Source organism: Pleuronectes platessa, chromosome 18, assembly GCF_947347685.1.
Source record: "Pleuronectes platessa chromosome 18, fPlePla1.1, whole genome shotgun sequence".
Classification (NCBI taxonomy): domain Eukaryota; kingdom Metazoa; phylum Chordata; class Actinopteri; order Pleuronectiformes; family Pleuronectidae; genus Pleuronectes; species Pleuronectes platessa.
This window is the reverse complement of record NC_070643.1, coordinates 1550367-1570981: the sequence shown is the minus strand read 5'-3', so window position 1 is coordinate 1570981 and position 20615 is coordinate 1550367. Positions and strand designations below refer to the sequence as shown.

At 40.1% G+C, this 20615-nt stretch overlaps 2 protein-coding genes across 4 annotated transcripts; one reads left to right on the top strand and one right to left on the bottom strand.

The window, feature by feature from the left end:
• Positions 1-2299: 2299 nt before the first annotated feature.
• LOC128462125 (gonadotropin-releasing hormone II receptor) lies at positions 2300-6293 on the bottom strand. Its single transcript, XM_053447416.1, has 3 exons — positions 5754-6293; positions 4204-4405; positions 2300-2715 (listed from the first exon to the last, which is right to left on the bottom strand). The coding sequence occupies exons 1-3, from the start codon at positions 6291-6293 to the stop codon at positions 2300-2302; spliced, it is 1158 nt and encodes a 385-aa protein (XP_053303391.1).
• A 6265-nt stretch (positions 6294-12558) lies between these two features.
• Positions 12559-20299, top strand: pus7 (pseudouridine synthase 7). Of its 3 annotated transcripts, none has more exons than XM_053447103.1 (18): positions 12559-12663; positions 12839-12952; positions 13273-13569; positions 13664-13748; positions 14011-14127; positions 14224-14368; positions 14883-14900; positions 15209-15320; positions 15408-15485; positions 15666-15794; positions 15949-16074; positions 16160-16221; positions 16314-16474; positions 16996-17122; positions 17568-17669; positions 18085-18214; positions 18405-18496; positions 19806-20299. In XM_053447103.1, exons 1-18 carry the CDS (start codon positions 12626-12628, stop codon positions 19940-19942), a joined length of 2070 nt encoding a protein of 689 aa, XP_053303078.1. In that variant the 5' UTR covers positions 12559-12625; the 3' UTR covers positions 19943-20299. The 3 variants fall into 3 exon arrangements, with proteins under 3 accessions (XP_053303078.1, XP_053303076.1, XP_053303079.1); XM_053447101.1 differs by having other exon boundaries at positions 14841-14900; XM_053447104.1 differs by lacking the exon at positions 14883-14900.
• Positions 20300-20615: the final 316 nt, after the last annotated feature.

Below are 20615 nucleotides of genomic sequence, written 5' to 3'. Positions count from 1 at the left end.
AGCGATCCAGATCCCTCAGGTCGTCTGGAACAGGTTCTGCTTTCTGTCCCAAGAATCAAAACTAAACATGGAGAGGAAGCAGAACAAGCTCCCAGAGACCTGAAGGTCCACCACAACTCTTCTGTTAAATCAGTGCTGAAGACTTAACCTGTTTGCCCCTGCCTTTCATTAAATCTAACACTGCAAACTTACTTTCACTCTTTATATTTTGTTCTTATTTTTCCTTTTAAAAGGCTTCTTTTTATGTTGTCATATGTTGCTTTTACAATTTGTCATAATCCCTTTTTAAATTGTATGGAAAACACTTTGAATTGCCTTGCGGTTGAAATATGCTGCACAAATAAACTTGCCTTGCCTAGAATTAAACGTCTCTTAACTTTGATAAACAGCTTAGTAGTGTTGTGAAGGCTCATTTTTATCAGGTTGAGCAAGTAACAGTCATCCATGCTTTCAACACCCTGTACATGGAGTTGACCAATTCCACCCTCTGTTCAAATTCTGACGAGAGACTTGTTCTACAAAAACTGGTACAAAACGTCAATAAATAACTTCTTTATATATGTATATATCTACTTTCTTCTGATTCCACTATCTAGTCCCAGGTCACTCATGCTTTCTTAACAACTCCTCCACTCTCATTTTCAAACACTTTCAAGCACTATTTCTCTTTTGGTGTCCCCAAGCTCTAGGGGGAATAGGATAGGATGTCCCACATGACATCGTATCCTATTATTAGTATTTTCTCTATGTTTTATAAAGTCTTACTCTAAATTTTTATCTGGCTTTTCGGTCAGTTTGAGTTTGTGTCCTGATGTAATACATACAACTGGTCACAAATGAGGATATTTTACAGTAGATTTTTATTGAGCAAATATAAGAATCTGTTTAATGCTTAACATCACACCTGCTTGCACTAAGATAATAATAATGCTGGTATAGGAACATCAGTTCTTCTGCTTATTCATGCAATTCTCTAATCAGGCAATCATGAGGCAGCACTGATATTCATCAAATCCTGCAGGTGAAGGTCAGATGTAGACTAGGAGCTTTAGTTAAGGTTCACATCAAACATCAGATTTTCACACACAACACATCTCTGGAGTTCAGAGCTCAGGATATAGAGTGGGTCGTCAACTATCCAGAGTGACAGTGGTTTGATCCCAGTCTACAACTGGTTTCATGAACATGACAGTGAGTTCAATGAACATCAGTGACCTTCGCAGTCACCAGATGTCAGTCTAGTAGAACAGTAGATTTGCAGCTAGAATGTGCAGCTCACAAATCTACGGATATGATGTGATACAGTTGTGTCATCTCGTGTGCTTTTCAAGTGTATAAATTAGATATAAATTGCACATTTGTTATTCATATATATGCATAAGTGACAAGCATTTATTTGTTGACAGTTACAATATACAATGAGTTTAATTCTGGCCAAGTGTCAACTTGGTACATATAGATTTAAAGGTGAAATATTTACTTTTGTCTTTAGTAATGACTTTGTCCTACTTCCTATTGTATTCTATACAATAAATACTATCAGTCAGTGACAGACAGCCATGCAGTGAAACAACAAGTATCCAGCCAGCAGTCTTTGTCTTCTCTCGTAGGTAGTGGTAACACAGACTATCAAAGCTTAAGGTAAACATTGTTGGACATTCTTTATGTACTCTTTTCTGACAATGAAATAATGAGATAGACATCAATTTCATATCTGTATGTGGTTAGCGTAGAAATGCTCAGTAAATACTTCTTAGTATAGACAACACAGAGGGTACATCTATTAACAGGCACTCTGTTGAGACTCTGTTGAGGCCTCTGTTGAGGCCGCATTGTGTATGTAAGGGGGAAAAAAAGACTTGAAAAAATGTAGGTAAATGCATATTGATATGTATGAGGAGATCATCTTTAAGCACTGGTAAGGATCAATACAGCTGTGAGGTGGATGTCTCAGAAGGCTACTGAAGATCAGCCTTCATGTACTGCAGTGAACGGCCAGCATAGCTAAAAACAGCTATAGAGTTAAAAAATAAGTTGTTGAAGCACATCATTTGAAGCAACGGAGAACTTCTAAAGGCTATCATCAAAAATTGCAGCAACCATAAGCATACAACATGGGAGATATTGAGGAAGCTTTACTCTTCATATCACAGTTCCACAGCTCAAAGAAATCTATAAAAACAGAAGTTGTTCCCAATCCAATAATGTGCTCATGGAAGGCCTTGAGCAAACAGCTGACATTAAGGACATCTGGTATATTGTGACACTGTTTAACTCCTCAGGGTCAAATGAGTACTGTCTAAATTGGATTGCCACTATGCTGGTTTGAACTCAGGTCAGACTCCATCTCCCCAGCAGCTCCAGCTCTGCGACAAGACAGATGATCCACAGAGCGAGGTGAGGCGTTGTTGGCTTGGTGACCACAGCAGCACGCCATCACATCAGTGAGGTCGGCCCGGAAAGACGGAGTGTAGAAGCCGTAGATGACAGGGTCACAGCACGTGTTCAGGTTTCCAAAGACGAAAAGTATGTGGTGTATGTACTCAGGTGTGCGTTGGATAATTGCTGGTTGGAACCAGTACCAGATCCCAAGGATGTAGTAGGGTGTCCAACAGATGACAAAGGAGCTAACAATCACAATAGTCATCTTGAGGGTCTTCATCCGGGCTTTAGGTATCATGTCTGTCCCACTGCGTCTAAGGCACTGCTCACCATCTGCATAAAAACATCATAGGCAATAACTGAAATATAGCAAATTCGATAATTCAAAGTACATAGGCTATCACTCTATGTGTGAGTGTGTGTGTGATTGGTTGGGACTGTAATGCTGATATCCCACCGATATTACCCTTCACAGTTGGAAATTCCTAGATCTTGCACATAACCAAGTGCAGCAATGAGCAGATTCTAATCCTGCCTGTTTAGAATGGGCTGTTTGCTTGGCCTGTGGTAATGCATCACAGCTACTTCATTAATGAGTCTTTCTAAAACAATTCATATTTTTTGTGTGCTGGACATTGTGTGCAGAGCCTTTTGTGTATCAGTTTGCAAACCATTGATAGACTTAAATTAATTTAAAATGCTGCTGCTATGCTTTTAACACACACTGAGAGAAGTGGTCGCATTTCGCCAATCCTTGCTCTTTTTTCACAGGTTGTTTACCTATGAGTAATAGAATACATTTTAAGATTTTACTGCTTGTTTTTAAAGCCCTGAATGGCCAGGCTCCATTCTATATATGTGACTTCCTAACCCTCTATCAGTCTAAATGCTGCCTGAGATTCTCCAACAGGTCCCTGCTAAGAGTTCCAAAATCTTGACTCGCCACTAGAGGTGAGTGGGTCTTTGCTATCCACGCTCCACAACTTTGGAATTCATCCACCAAAGTGCTTGCTAATTGTGGGAACTCTTTTTGGAAACATTTTAAGCTCTTGACCTTCTATGTAAAGTGACTTTTGATTTATATTAACTGAGTTTCATTGAATAGGCTTGGAACCTAATAAGGGGGTGAGTCAACTTGGTATATATGCAAGATTGCTCCAGCAAGCTTCAACTATGACAGTATCATATATTCTATTCTTATTTATACCACATTGGGTATTATATTTATACTTTTGTCAACCATTTCTATCAGTAACAGCTTTATACCCACCACGTGAATTGCTGAAATTTGGGAAAACAGTGAAATCAATCAAGTCTGACATGTCAAGAAACATGAGCATTCAGACGATCACACTGGTAATCAACCAACAGTTAATCCAGATGATCTAAAGCACTTTATTTGAGTGTGCGCTGTCACCAGCACGACCCATTGTGCTGATTATTCCTACTAAAACACAACCACACATATTGAGGTCATCAGCTACATCTTCTTCACCTGTTTTAACGTATGTGCTCTGTATACAGTCTGATAAAGGACCAGTCAAATCCATTCATTCCATCGGAATCAGGATTAACTTGGGAAGGGGAAATCACTGCAGATCTTTTTAGTTTTACTCTGTTGAACTGTGATATCACACTGACAGAGACTGACTTTCTCTGTTCCCTGATCTGAGCTCTATAACGTTATCATTAACAATGGGAGTTGTGGAAGAACAAAACTAAAGCTAGTAAAGCTGTGATCAAAAGGAATTATCCTTTGAATGGGTGCAAAGGGGTGAATAGGGTTAAAACTTGTTTTAGACCTTCTGTAAGGTCACACACCTTTTCTCTTGTGCATCTGCCCATTGATCTTGATGAGGATGCGGGTGTAGCAGAAAGTCATGACAAGCAGGGGGAAGACATACAGCGTCACAAAGTGAAACATGTTGTATGCCGTCTCCTGCCAGCGATGCTGGAAACTTCCATGGGTCACACACTGAGTGAAGTCCACTCCATCAGCCTTAATGGCCCGAAAGATGAACAGCTGAGGATGAATAGAGTGTAAAGACATGAGCAATGCATGCAAAAACACAAGTGTAGTTTGTAGTCATTAAACAAACTTTACATCATATTTGTTTATATTATGACAAACTACACAACAAGCCACAGGGTGAGGGGATGTCTTGGACTCCATGTTGTGCATTAAAGTCATTTGAATGCACTCATAATTATACCACTTCGCGAACATGAGGTTGTCACTGACTGCTCTGGAAGCAGATGTAAAAGGTGAAGACAGTTAATTGGGTTGACATCGTTAAGATGCTGAGGCAGGTCGGTGGGCAACAGTCTGCTGGATGTGATGACACTCTTGCTGAACTACTGAGCATTCATTGGCTAATAGTGGCTGGGCTGTGGGTTAACGCACACTTAGTGACAAGGATGTGGGAGAAAGCCACAGCTGCAGTGTGAAGAAGAACATCACTGCCACACAACCTATCATCACTGGGCTACAGGAGAAGACTGTACTATTCTAAAAACGATGAGTGTATATTTTATATTTCTTATTGTCAACAATCAATGATTCAATCTGAACAAAGGAACATGTGTAATTACATTCTGACACTGACTTAATTAAACGCATTTGTTTATTTATTTATTTGAAAAAGGGAGTTGGTGTAGAAATAGTCATTGACTTAATAATTCAAAGGTGGATTTTGTTTTACCTAGAAAATGTCCAGGCTAAAACTTAGCACAGTGGGTTGCTTTCACCATGTGTGCATGTTTCACAAAACTAAACATTCCTTCATATGATTTAGACTGCTTTTGTTTTGTTTGTGCACCAATATATAATCACTGTGTGTGTATTTGGTATCACTGATCGTCTTAAACCAGGTGGCTGTCTCTGCAGTAGAGGCAAGCAGGTGATTTCTGAGCATGTGTTCAGTTTGCATTAACAAGCTTCCTGTAAAACAATTTTGAGCTGCTGAGAGACCGACAAGGCTGACCTCTTAAAAGATAGTCCTGCATGGTCCTAAAGGTCGGGGCATGTATCTATAACGTTTATAATTTTCTAGCCAAAAGGACAATATATGTAATGCCAGGGAATTAGTTGCACTAAATTGAATGATCTCAGCACAAAGTGTGCTCCAGCAAGATGTGCTGTTTACAACAATACAGCCTACAACACAGTGAATGGCTCACTGATGAGTCACTTTAACTCTGACGAATGCCATTTAAGGAAAAAAAGAACATCTGATCAGCAGCACTTTAAGATTCACATACAATCAATACCAAATTAGTGGAGGACCAAATAAACTATATGTTTGTTACATAAACCTAGACCATGTGTACTTAGACTGGTGAAAGTGATTAAGACCTAACACGTAGTGTACCTGTGGAGAGGCCAGCAACACACTCAGAGTCCATGCCACAAGCAGCATGCGTTTGTTCCTGAGCCCAGCGTCCAGAGAGTCCAGAGGATGGAGGATAGCCCGAAAGCGGTCCAGACTCACCACTACCAGTATGAATGCAGCCGAGTGCATGGCAAAGAGCTTGAGGAAACACAGCAGCTTACACATGACATCCCCAGCATACCACTGCACTGTGATGTTCCAAATGGCATCCAGTGGCATCACCACAAAAGTCATCACCAGATCAGCTGATGCTAAACTGGCAATGAGTGGGCGGAGGTGTGCTGGCAGGCGATACCCTCGTCCCCAGCACACACTAATGAGGACTGACAAGTTACTGACAGCAGCAAATGCAAACAGCACCAGGGTGGCTGCTACACGGCAGCGGGCTGCCACAGTGAAGGAGGGAGCCTTCCAGGGTGGAGGAGAGGGTGGAGCAGACAAGTTCAACAGAGAGAAGACAGAAAAGTTCTGTAAAGGCTCAGCAGGTGTGGTATTCCACTGGGACTGGTTTCCTGCCATCCTGTGACAAAGAGAAACAGAAAATAAAGCATAATGCTCATTCAGTCACCATAAGTCTTTGACATTGTATATTTGTATTGTATGGTTAATACTTGCAGAGCAAAATGTATCCTTTTTAAATAACATCATATTTGTTAGAAATTTTTTCGGCCATTTGGTCTTTATTTCTAAGACAAGCGTGAAATGGAGAGAGAGTAAGAGCGTGGAGGACACACAGCAAAGGGCCAGGTCAGATTCTGATTCAAAACTAATACATTTTCTTGTTGTTCACCTCATGGACAAACATATGAAGTGATTTGTTCTTACTGCACTCCTACATTAAAATCACAGGCTATTTGGGAGAAAAATAAGCACACTGATCAACAACCTGAACTCTAGCTAGACGTTTGGAACAAGCTACCTGCTTAGTGCTGAGGTTAACTGGAGCTTTGAAGGCAAAGGAGGGTAAATGAACATATAGTACTTTAACAACCACTCAAAGTTTCACACAACAAATCGCATTCACTCACTCATAGCGCCACAGCCATCAGAGGCAATTTACGTTTCAGAATCTTGCCCAAGGACACATCACATCACTGTAGGGGCTGGAGATTGACCCACCAACCTCCCATTAGCATTACCAGTGGAACCGCTAACTCCTCAACCAGTCACTCAAAATGCTGATTAAGCTCTTTACTGCACTTCGGATGAGGGTTAGTTCCCTCTTTTCTACATGCAGAGTTGCTCCAGGATGTCAGCTGTAAACATCTCTCTGAGCTCCATCCGGAGCTTTGGTTGAGGTCTCAGGTCTGACTGGGCCTCCGTTGGCAGTGTATGATCACACTGTATAAATGTGTGGGTATGGGTTAATGACAAAACTGTATCCTGTGAGCTACACTGATCAAATTGGGAATTTGTTTTCTCCTAAATTATGTCAAGCTGTCCAGGCTCAGAGTTTAGATGAAGCTGCAAATTGGTAAACCTTATGAACACAGTGGTGGTTCTTCTCCTTTTTTTTAAAGACGCGTCTTCTCCTCTGACCCTGCCGTGGACTTGTTGTATGGTTGACTCATGAACAGCTCCAATGACTCTTTAAACATTTATCTAATACTCTGGGTCAGGCTAGTGCACAGATAGACCACTAGAGGTGCTCAAGCACTGGCCCTTTTGCCCTGGATGAGAAAAGTGCCCCTTCTGCTGGAGCCCAGTTTTTTTCTTCATTCATCAATTTTTAAGAATAATCAATCAATCAGTCATCAATTCCCCCCAAATGTGTTTTGATATCTGACGGGGCGTTTATTTGAGTTCTTGTGAGAATGTCGCCCCGACATGCTCACCAGCCCCAGAGAGAGGGAGAGAGATACAGACAGACAGAAAGATAGACAGACAGGCAGGCAGTCAGACAGCCAGGCAGAGTATTTAAAGGCACTTTTACTATTCTTCACTATTTTTGTTTCATTTAAAATCGTAATTATTGAAATGAAAGGTAGGTCTTAAGTTGAGCTACATGACAGTCTGGTGAGGTATATTGTGGTATATTATTAGTGTAATGCTGCTTATGCTTCAAATCTGTCAGAAAACAGTAAAAATGTGTGTGTACTGTGTTGTCAGCTTTATAGAGATCATGTAAGTCACTCTTGATTATTTTGCACAACATTGATTTATCTCATTTACAAAATTTGTAGCATAATGCCAATAAAAGAGAGACTCCAAAAGCAGAAAGACAGGGAACTGCAGCTAGCAGCTCCGGGTAGCAGCTCTCTTTTATCTTGGACCGGCCATCAAATAGTAAAACAAATGAGGGAGAATCAGTTACCCATTATTTATTTATTAAGTATTATTATTTTTAATTTCATAAATAATTTTGGCGATGGGTGCCCTTTTTTTTTGTTTGAGCACCTGCTCCCCAAAATGTCTGTGCACATGCCTGCTCTGGGTATCTTCTTAACCAGTGGTTACGCTGCATTATTTCAGCTTATCAAAACCCACATATAGTGATAGCAGCTTCAACTAAATCATCTACATGTATGAATTGTGTGTAAAACTTTGAATTAAATACAATTCTTGATCAACATTCTTCTGCTAGCTTTAATTGTAAATTTCTGGTTCACATTAGCAGCGACAATATTTTTGGAGTATTTTTCATAAATAAATTGTTGATGATACGTGGACCCCATATAAACAATTTGCATACGTTTACTAGCTCCTGACTCCTGAGAGCTGCGCTGTTGACATACCATTCAATATATGATATCTGTGTTGTTAGTTCAGATAGATTGTGTTTGTTCTTTTATTGAAACTTAGATATAAATATACAATTGAAAATAAATGCAGATAATTCCCAAGGTTTCACTTCCCCCTGTCATTTATACTTTCGTTTGATTTTCTGTTTTTGCTTCTGTGTTTTACCATTCTGCAGAAATTGTTTGTTTATGCTACATATGTCAAACTTTAGCTTGTAGCCTAATTGTTTTCTTAAATTGCAGCCTTTTGTGCACTCTGGGTCAGCAAAACTACAAATCTCAAATAATGACATCCCAACAAGATAGTAACAAATGGGAAATTGAAACGTCAAAGAGCTAAGCCACAGTGTTGGAGCAGGGGTGCCATCTGCTGACCAACCACGGTAGCTCCACCTGTGATGCTGCGCCAAAGAATGAATGAATGAATGAATCACTGTCACATGATACAGGTATCTGATGAGACTCTCAAATCTAATGTTTTCCTCGTCTGTCTTCTTTAAGATGGCGGTCTGTGCAGATGCTGTCTTTCTTTCTATCCCTTTCCACATTTTCAGCTCCACATATTCTACTGCATTCCCGACACTGGGGTGGGCACTCGCATCCCTCCCATGTGAACAAGCTGATACTGATGAAAACACACTAAAAACAACAAACTACCAATCTCAAATCAAATAAGCAACGGATCTCTAGCCTTTTGAAGCACAAAGGAGCAGCAGGGATCTCCTACCTCAGTGTGTTGGTGGCCACATGAAGAGAGAAGCAGCGGAGCGGAGCTGTCCAACGTGCTGGAGCATCACTACCTGCTCTGTCTCTTACATTCCTCACCGTCTGACCAAACAGAGATTGCCATGTGATCAATGATCGATGCGATCAGTCGAATTGCTCAATCTCACCTGCGCGTGCATACTCTGCACTCCACAGTGAGCATGTTGTGCTTGAAGCAAAAAGGATCAATGCCGATTGGTTAATGAAGGTGGTGACGCGCGCGGGGTGTTGCGGCAGACGCCACCTTCGTGACAGAGACATCCTGGGGAATTTCCAGTACATGTATGGACCCTTCGTGCAGAGGTGAGGAGCAGGAGCAAAGCATGATTTCGTCACATCCAGTTTTCACCGCGATTAATTGAAGGGATTCTCTCAATAATTCTGACCGCATATTGACTCTGTCTTTGTTATGAATCGATTTTTCAATGATGATGTGTTCTCCACCGACAGAGTCCATTTGAAGGTTAAATGAATGAATATCTGCACTGTGTTTCTATGGGATCTGACATCAGCAGAAATATAAAATGTTCAGGAGAACTAACAGTCTGAGCTGAGGTTGAACAAAAGAATCAGAAACTTTACTGTCATGCATGCACGTGCACAGACATTTTGGGGGGCAGGTGCTCAAACCCAAAAAAAGGGCACCCATCGCCAAAATTATTTACGAAATTAAAAATAATAATAAATAAATAAAAGCTTACTGATTCTCCCCATTTGTTTTACCAGTTGATGGCCTGATCCAACGTCATAGAGCTGCTACCCTGAGCTGCATAATGACTGGTCCAGCACTTATTTACATTCAAGCTTTTTGTATGTTCTTATCTTATGTAATTTATTATCAGCATAAGATATGGTCCTACACCTTCATGTATGCTATTTCAGAAGCAAAACAGTCCAATTCTGAATTCTGTTTATTCAGAGTTTTCAAAATCATTATCTGTATGAGACTAATATTGGGTGATTAGTGCTGGTGTTCGTCTATAATCCCTAGAAGAAGACAGAGTTCATGAAGGCACTATGTTATCCCATGACAAATGGTATCCTCAGGGCCACATACAGCCTGTGAGATAACTTATAAATATTAAAAAAAAACAGGTCACATGATATCATTTAAGTTTTGCATAAAAAATAGTGTGAAGCCAAATAATAATATGTCCTTCAGGGTGGTCTTGTCTGTCTTTCATGGTCACAGTCAAGGGAAAAACACACAGCTGCTAACAAGCCTCACATGGTGCCTGTCAGGACAAGAAAAATAGATGGTGTGTCTCAAATAGAAATAAACACAGAAAAGAAAAATAGATTAAGAGAAGCCAGTTGGAAAAATTACATACGTCATTACAGCTGGACACATGAAGCAAAACTGGATGACAAATGAAGGACAAATGCTCTTAATAAGTTAACACTCTTCAGTGTTCAACAAGCAGCCCTCACAACGCCACATTCTGACACACAACATCACACAGGCAGGTTGCATGAGCTGAGATGCTTTATTCAGAGGGAGAATTTCTGAGAGAGCCTTGTTGCTGCTGTGGAAATGCTGGAACTAGACAAAGTAAAACTATTCAAAAGTATCAGTTTATGCTGAAGATATAGGGGGACACTACTCCAGCGGGGGGAAGCTAAGCAGGAGCGGGATGGTCTCAGAATTTAGGACCGGAGGCCAGCGTCACCCCTCTGGAGAACGACTTGGAGGCTTTGTATGAGCTTGGCCCCTCTGGAGTCTGGCGAGGACACTGAAGGTCTCGAAAGGTGACTGGCCATCAGAAGATTCAGCCTCAGGCCGTGTATGTCGCTTGACAGGCAGAATATGCTGAGCTGGAGGTGATCACCTGAAAATAAGGATGGACATCAGCCGTTGAGATCTGGTAGTGGCTCAGCATGGATTACTCACTGGTAATCGGGGAGAAATGTCAACATGGATTATTAGTGTAGGTTTTGTTCTGTTACTATACATTTAACCTACCCAGAGGTCCAAGATGTACCATAAATTACCATGGTGATTACGGATTACAAAATAATACAGAGGAAAAGGCATAATTCTAGCAGTCCACTACTTTTATTTATTTTTCAATTACCCCACAGACACCCACCTCCATCCACCCTCAAGAGGAGAGGAATATAACATTAAGTATTCAAGTATTAAAGTAACCTATTCTACCTGCAATTATGGTGAGAATAAAACAGTAAAACAAAACAGAAAAATTTGAGAACAAAAGACGAATGAATAATAATAAGAAGGAGAACGATTAAAGATTATTAATTTAAATTGAACTGTAGTAGGTTAACATCTCCTAAAGATTTTCTTGGAGCTTTCTTCTATGTTTTACATAATTTTATCCTTAAGTCATTTGGAAGGAATTGGTTTGAAGCCATCAGATATCACAATAAAAGCCTGGTTCTCAAATAGTAATTTTTTAATATTAAATGATATCAAAATAATCTTCCAAAGCAAGAATTTTAGCCTTATGTATCTTATGAACTGGCAACTGCCTGCAATCACAATGTGATTACTTTACAGTACAGGGATTCTGCTGATTTTACATAGCTTGCTGTGCTCACCATTGAGTATTATAGATTATATAACATTAAGAGATTCATTCAAGTTTACCTCATCTGCAGAAACCCAGTGTCAGTAGTTTGACTGAGGCTGTTGCTGTGTGTTTGTGTGTGTGTGTGTGTGTGTGTGTGTGTGTGTGTGTGTGTGTGTGTGTGTGTGTTTGTGTGATGTGTGATGAATTACTGTCAAATTTCACATATCAGAATGTCTAAAGTCTCACAACTTCAACAGCATTAAGTCCTGTTTGTCTGAGCAAAGAAGGAGCCCTCAACTCATAGACTCCTCTTCTCTTGACCCACGACATTCAGTCCATTAAAAATAACAATAATAGAATAAAGCCGAATACACAACAGAGCCTTGCTGTTTTATTAGTGTACAATTCATATGTCAGTAGGATTTTGAATGATCATTTCTGGAACAGGACCCAGAATAAATTTGTTCTCTTTTGCTCTCTGTGGGGCCCAAAACAAGTCATGGACCAGGGGCCCCTCAGGAGGTTTATCTGGCCTTGGCTACTACAACAAATGTAACAGTGCTATGGTTGAAGAGGAGAACATGCGAAAAGCCACTTCTCTATTTATATGGCAATCATCAAAAACGAAATAAAAAACTAACAAACCAGTTGGTTGACGGGTTTTGTTGTTGAGTTGTGCATCTTTGCTAAGATAGACAATCTTTTGGCCCAAGCTACCGGCGTGCTGAACCAACCATATGAAGTGGGCAGGGTTTGTTCTAACTTGTGTTTCCGGCACACACACAGAAACATGTGACTGAAGAGCTGTGTTTGGATGCTGCTCCGCTCTCTGCTGACTCTCTTCAAATACAGGTACATTTCTATTCGCAGTTTTACCCACAGGCAGCGACGTGCGTCGTGTTTTGTGCGACGAAGTTTCATCTTATATTTGCCGTCAGCCGCAGCCGGCGGAGTTACCCTGCTAAGTGCTGACAATGCGGTTGTGCTAGCGGCTCGGCTAACTAGCAGTATGTTCATCTCGTTTCAGTGCCTACTTCAAACTCGGCTTCCTGAAGAAGTGCCTGCCACTGTTCAGCCTCTGGAAGACGAGACGTGTCTCCCCGAGCCTCAGTTATCTGTTCATACCTCAACTCTACAAAAAGTAAGTTGATGTTAATATTTGCTAGGCCACTACTGCCTTAACTCATGTCAACACTGCAGTGCAACATTCGCTGGTGGTTGTCAAACATTGCTACCTGTTTGTTGGTAATAACACATGTTGTCTGTCGGTCTCAGGTTAAGTAGGTCCTCTGTGGGGACAAAACCTTTAGATATCCACTTTAAAGTCTAAGGACGTTGATCACGACAGGATTCAATTATAGGAGGATCAGTGACCTTCGTATATAAACACTAGTAGACCTTATAAAAACATTCACTGTACTTTGTTTGAATTAAAACGTTTTTTTCTCCCTCATCTCCCAGCTTGGCTCTGATGGCTGAATCCAAACCTGTGTCTGTCCAGGTTGGAGAGAAGAGAGGCTGTCTAGAGAATAAAGAAGACACACCATCAAAGAAACCCAAAGTAGAGAGTGATCCCGAAAATGGCGGTGGTCCCCACCAAGATGAAAAGGAGGAGCCTGAGGGGGAAGGGAATGATGTTAAAGAGGAGGATGGCGAGACCTTTGCTGATATGATGAAGCATGGCCTCACAGAGTTGGATGTGGGCATCCTGAAGTATGTCAGTGAACATGAGGGTTTCTCAGGCATCCTAAAGGAAAGGTTTGTACTCAAAAGTCAGCATTATGTTCAGCAGAATTTGCTTAGAAAAATATTGTTTGTTTTGTTTAATATAGAACTTGTGGTCTGTTCTCAGATATTCGGATTTTGTGGTGCATGAAATCAGCAAACATGGCAAGATAGTGCATTTAGATGACATCTCTATCCCTGCAGAGCCTGAGGTAAGGTATTCAATTCAATTTCAATTCCCAGTCTCACTGTTCTTTATTATTAAGACTTCAGCCACATGGCTAATCATTTAAATTGTTCTATTATTTGTTGTTGAACCCAGTCAGAAATGTCTTAAAATTGTCTGGAAGTCTCTTATCTATCATACATTCAAATTTGATGACTTGGTGATTAAAAAAAAGTGGTAGTTGTGATATTTATACTGTTTGAAAATATAATGCTTTCTGACGTTTTGTGTTGTTTCTTCCATTTCAGGAAGTACAAGAACCTGAGCAGCAGCAAATGGACACTGACATATTGACTGAAGAGCAGAAAAAACAGCTTGGAGAGCTGCAGCTCTTCAAGAATAAAGAGGACAATGTCTTCATTGAGGTGAGTTTATATTCACTGCACCCCAGTATGACTATCACTTAAAAAACCATCCAGAGTTTTACATAACACCTTTACCCTGCTCCTCAACTTTTGTAGGTGATGGATGACACAAAAGAGAAAAGGACAATGGTCCACAAAGCCATCAAGACTCTGTTTCCTGGTCTGGAAACAAAGACAGAGGAGAAGGAAGGACACAAGTTCATTGTAGCATATCACGCTGCTGGGAAGAAAGCACTAGCAAGTACGTGGAGAGGAGACAGAACCAAGTGCTCTTATGAAAATACCTGGATAGATGTATAACAATCATCAGAGAAATAATTTATTGCATGTCTGTTATCAGCTGCAATGCAAGTGGTCACAGCTGAATTCGACCAGTAAAATGTAACGCATGCAATTGAGCATGAGCACAATGAACAAGCCTGCATGATTCTGCACCAGATCTTAACTCACTGGTTTTTCAACCATTGGTTTTTGGTTAAAGATGGACCTTGTTTTTCAGTGGAATGCTCTAACTATGACATGACTATGACATGGTTTAGTCAGACAGAAACTTTATAGATCACAAGGAAACCTGCAATATCATGGTGGTTTGAAAAAAGCAAAAACACCATTGTTGCATATACTATTTTAAATACCCCGCTCCACTCGCAGGCCTGTGCATGAGATCTCACCTCTGACTACTCTCCCATCGTGTGTAATCATCTCTTTCTTAGTAACATTATTCTATCCTCCTTTTGCTCTTCTCTGGGGGATAGAGGGCAAAACAACTACAGGTAAGAGCCTATTCTCCACACACGGAGTTAGGTGTTGGTAACTATTCATGGTTAATATACTCTTCGTAATGTAAAAAGCTGTTAAAACCTTAATTATTTTTCTTCTTTTATTGTAATATAGTGATTGAACAGAGGTGAGAAAATGGTCATAATTAAAAGCTGAGGTTTTTGGCACACGGTTGTTGCTTTTTTAGGTAAACATGCTCAGAAACATATTTAAGTAGAAAATCCCTATGGAGGCCTAACAGATTTGTCTGAATCATAACAATTCTCACTTCAGTAAAACTTCTTCTCTGTGTCCATAAAAGCTCCAAGGAAACACTTTTGGCCAAAAAAACGTGGCTGCTTTTGCCACTTTGTCTTATACAAGGAGAATAAAGACACTATGGATGCTATCAATGTGCTTTCAAAGTTCCTCAGGTATGATTGCAGTCCTATAGTCTTGTTGTCCAATTAGCTGTTTGTAGTGAAGAGCTGTCTTGTGTATAATGATGCATGTCATTCTAGGCTCAGACCCAACATGTTCTCATACATGGGAACCAAGGACAAGAGAGCCATCACTGTGCAGGAGATTGCTGTGCTCAAGTGAGTGTGTGGTTTTGTAAGGAAATCCCTACATTAATTTGTGCTTGTAAATTGTGCTCTGAATGTGTTTGATTGTATCAGTGGTTGAGGGGTTTCTGCTGTCTTTCTGCATATGATAACTGCATGAGCTTGTTGCTCAGGATCAGTAATGAAGAAAATCTTTCCACTGTGTCCCGTCAGGATCACAGCGGAGAGATTGGCTCATCTCAACAAGTGCCTCATGAACCTCAAGCTGGGAAACTTCTGCTACAAAAACCACCCTCTGAAGCTGGGGGAGCTGCAGGGAAATCACTTCACTGTGGTGATCAGGTCACGAGATGTTAAGCAGTGTTTCACATGACTTTTGTTAACCCTGTTCCTTTGATTTGTTGGGATTGCTTGTTCACTGTAAACTGGACTATATCCCACAGAGCTGTTAAATCTTATTAATGAAAAGTGAACTGTTGCTGTTTTTGTATATCAGGAACATCTCAGGAACAGATGAGCAGGTCCGTCAGGCCCTGTCATCCCTCAAGCAGACAGGTTTCATCAACTATTATGGCATGCAGCGCTTCGGCACCACGGCTGTTCCTACACAAAGCGTTGGCAGGTAAGGTTTTGACGTAGAGATACTGGCATGAATTATAACAAAATGGTTTATTCAACTGTTGTCTTCTCCTTTTTGTTTGGGGCAGGGCCATTTTGAGAAATGACTGGAATGAGGTAGTTGATTTGATATTGAAGCCACGTCCCGGAGGTAAATAAAAAAAAAAGAAGAAGAAAGAAAGAACTCTTTTATTACTACATCTGAGAAGTATTTAACATTTCCCCCATCTTTGCTTTTTTCAGCAGAGAAAGAGTTCCTGGTCCGCTGTAGGGAAGAGTGGGCTAAGTCTCAGGACCCAGAGGCTGCTCTGAAAAAGCTGCCCAACAAACGCTGCGTGGAGGGCCAGCTGCTACGAGGCCTATCTATGTATGGCAAGAAGAACATCGTCACAGCCTTCGGACTGGTTGGTTTTTTGTTCGTAATACCATAAGGTTGAAAATGATTGCAAAGTGACCAAACAATATGACTAATATTTTGACCAAATGAATGAGTTCTGGGTTTTGGAGGCATACACCATCTCTCCATTTAAGTTGAGACTTTTTGATGAAGCTTATAGTCAGGGGTGTCTCAGGTAAGCCCTGATCCATCCCTTAGTTATGCTGCTATAGGCCAAGACTGCTGAGGGAAACTCCCATCATGCAGCATAACCAGTCTGACAGAGCTTAGATGTGACACAACTGTTCTTGGTTACTTTTCCACCTACCTCTCCACTCTTCCCAATTTTTCCTCCGCTCTCCCCTACTGGTAGAAGACACTGACTGTGTGGTCTGTGTGAAACAAACTGATTTACTGTAATTATCAAGTACCTGTGTAAAACACTGAATCAACTCTCCCAGGAAGCTGACCTGCGGCAAATCTTTCTTGCTTACATGCAAGACAATACTCTTCTCTGTCTGATGGCTCCTGTTTGTTTAATTTTTCTAGATCCCCCGTAACAACCGTCTGATGTACATCCACAGTTACCAGAGCGTGGTGTGGAACACTATGGTGAGCCGCAGAATTGAAGCCTTCGGCCTGAGGGCTGTAGAGGGGGACCTGATGCTCAGAGGAAGTAATTAATTCCCTATTTCCAATGTTTCTGCAACACGTTCACAACAGTTCACGTCACATTTTACATACATTCATGAGCATCGTAATAATCTTCTCATTTAACTTTCAGCAAGACTGCAAATATTGATTTCTGATAACTTGAAACTATCACTTTAGCCAGCTAGGGGTTAATAATCCTGGAAAAGCTAGGAAGAGAAGGCTGTACTGTCAGAAGATGCTGCAGATGGATCCCGGACAGGGAGGTTGGTTGGTGACCGGTTCGCCAACCAACCATTTCATTTAGTCTGAATGAAATTATTAGTTGTGTTTATTTAATTGACTGAGATAAACATTGATCGTGTAAAATGCAATCCGCGTCATTCAGTGTCCCTGTGACAGCATTTTCAGTCTTGTGGTGTGATGAAGAAAATGCTGTGTACTGATTTGTCTCTGATATGTTCATGAAGCCGCAGCACATGTGCTGTCTGCAGAGGAGGCTGAGAATCACACCATCCATGATATTGTGATGCCTCTACCTGGGTTTGACGTCATTTATCCCACCCACCATGGTAGGAATTAGCTGTTTGCTATTGTTTAGTTTTTTTGCTTGTGATTTAAAAGTATAACGACAAATTTTGTACATGAAAACGGGCACACACTTAAAGTAGAGCTGGATATTAACCGAAAATGTATAAAAAAGATATGAAATAAGTTCTACATTTTGTGCCAGGCAAATACGGTTAAAGTGACCAGAACAATTGTATCAAATAATTGTTCATTAATGGTTATCAAGGTAAAGTTTGAATACCGACCAGCTTGAATGGATAAAAATATAACAAAGCGGCTGTTGAAAAGCTTAATAAAATAAATACTCAACAAAATAAACAAAAGAAGGAATATAAATAAAACAGTAAGTAAACCTACAATAGAATTATCTCAGACTTACATTTTCCTTATTTCATTTTGTTTTTGTGTTTGTGTCAGTGGGTAAAGGTTACAAAGAACTGCTCACTGCTGACGGGCTCGACATTGACAACATGAGACACAAAGTGAAGGACTACTCTTTGGCTGGAGCTTACAGACGGATCATTATCAGACCCAGCGAAGTCAGCTGGTAAGGCCGTTCACTGCATGAAATATAAAGTAATAGTACAAAAGCAGTTTATCATGATAACCTTCACTGTTACTGTTGTACCAGATCCTTCTACTGTCTAACACTGTTAAAAGAGCAAGGCTGTCATTAGCCTTAACTCTGCATAGCACAATAAATAGATGTGTTGGGATGTTTTGTGTGTTTGTTGCAGGGAGGTGATTCAGTACGATGACCCCAGAATCTCCCTGGTGCACACTGATTTTGAGAAAATGGAGAACAAACCTGCTCCGGTCTTCAAAACAGGTCAGATGGGTCTTAGCTCTACTGAGGTAATCTGTGCACCAATGCTTTGCAGTTAAAAGCATTTCTTGGGGCATTTATTAAAATTGTAGAGAGTAAATGAGGAAAGAGGGACTCCTCTGGAAAAACAACAGAATTTGTAAACTTAGACAATGTATGGAGAGCCGGAGGAGATGGTGGGGCGTGCTCGATTTGTCTTAACTTGATCATGAGCAGATTACCTGATCACGACAACCAAATTCTTTAAACAGCATTTGTATAGGAAAGCTTTTTGATCCATTTAAATTGCTGATTATTATATCCATGATCACTATGAGAGATTTCCACTGTATTATAACACATGTAAATCAGAAAACAGAATATGTTCTCAATAAATAAAACAATAGTTGTGAAATTAGTTTTAGAACAAAATGAATAAGTGATACAGCAAATAGAAAACAATAAAGAATATTTTTCCAAAGATCGGTAAAAAATATGCCTACACCTAAAGATAATGTGGGAAAATGGTACACAAATTGACATACTTTCCAATGCCAGATCTGGGATTTTGGGGCTTTATCAGAGGCATTTCAGATGCTGGTATTGGAACATCTTAATTTTTAATAGAAAAACTAAAAGTGCCAGCATTTACAAGGTCTTTCAGTTTTCTAGGTCTCAAATAATGCATAGATTAATTGACTAGACAATCAACAGAAATTTAATCGGCGACTACTCTTATAACCCTTTAAGTAATTTTTAATTACAATGTTGGAGATGAATATGTTTCTGATAAGTAAATATGTGTTCATGAAAATATTGCATGAGGGTTTAGTAGTAGAAGTATAAGTATTACTTTCTCCTATATAACACAGAAGCCATGCTTCTGATTTAAAGTCAACCACATAGCTCTATAGCAAAACATCTGTCAAGGTAGACAGCTCTGATAAAATGGTCTCTTTGACGTCTGCTCTCATGAGTCTGATTTTCTTTTAAGTTGTCTTTTAGGGGCCTTGCGACATTTTAATGTAATGAAATCTTGAGATTTCTCCTCCTCACAAACGAGGCAGGGTTTATACAATGTCATTGCTACTTTTGCCAACTGAGACTTGCAGTATTTAAGAACTGTTATTAATATTGAACAGTCATCCAGGAATAAGGATTTGTCCAACCGCAAACAAAAAGCAGTTCTGTATTTCTAAAATGTTGTGTTTTGTGATTTTTTTTTTTTTTTTTTCCTAAATGTTTTCTGAAATTCAGGTTTGTAGCTCTAGTTGTCTGATATTGTACTATCTCTACCTTGCCTAATACAGTATTACTTTCCTTTACCTTCCAGAGGGGAAGCACCGGGCTCTGCGGATGGAGTTCTCCCTGCCTCCTTCAACCTATGCCACAATGGCGATCCGAGAGGTTCTCAAGTTGGACACAAGCATCAAAAAACAGACGCAGCTCAACACAACCTGGTTCAACTGAGACCAAAACACACTCTGACATAGAGCAGACTGCTTCTGGCTGCAAAGCACCTGTCTACTGTGGCTACTTTAAGTGTAGTGTTAGTGAGCAAATGATTTGGTTCTACATGAATCTATGTATCTTTGTAGAGCAAAAAATACTATTATTCAACCTTTTTTTTAAATAATGTTTTTACTTGCTCTAAAATATTTTCGGTGCTGAAAAAGAATAATTTGACTGATTGAATTACCCTTGTGATTTCAGGGTGCCCTCACAAAGTGACTCTTGCTGCACAGGGTGATCTGATCTTTGTATTTTTTTTATTTTAAACTTAATGAAAAAGCTTGAAGATAGAAATTAAAATCATTTCAATGTTGAGTTTACAATGTGCAGTCATTGTTTAAGTGGGGCTTTGATTGGATGAATTTTTTACTCCATTCAGAGAGATCATGGTGTGTCTCCATTAATATGACGCAAAAACTGTCTCCCTCTACTGGCCATAAGAAACAAGTATCTTCCCAGTGGATGATCTGATCTGTATGTTGAGCTCTTTAACAGTCTGCTGCTGGTCAAAATGGGAACTCTGGAGGCGAACAGTGCCTGCAAACCAGACATATATTATTCACTATGGGTTTATGTCTGCCTTCCTACTTTTAGGTCATGTTCTGTTTTGAATGGTAAAGTTAATAGCAGC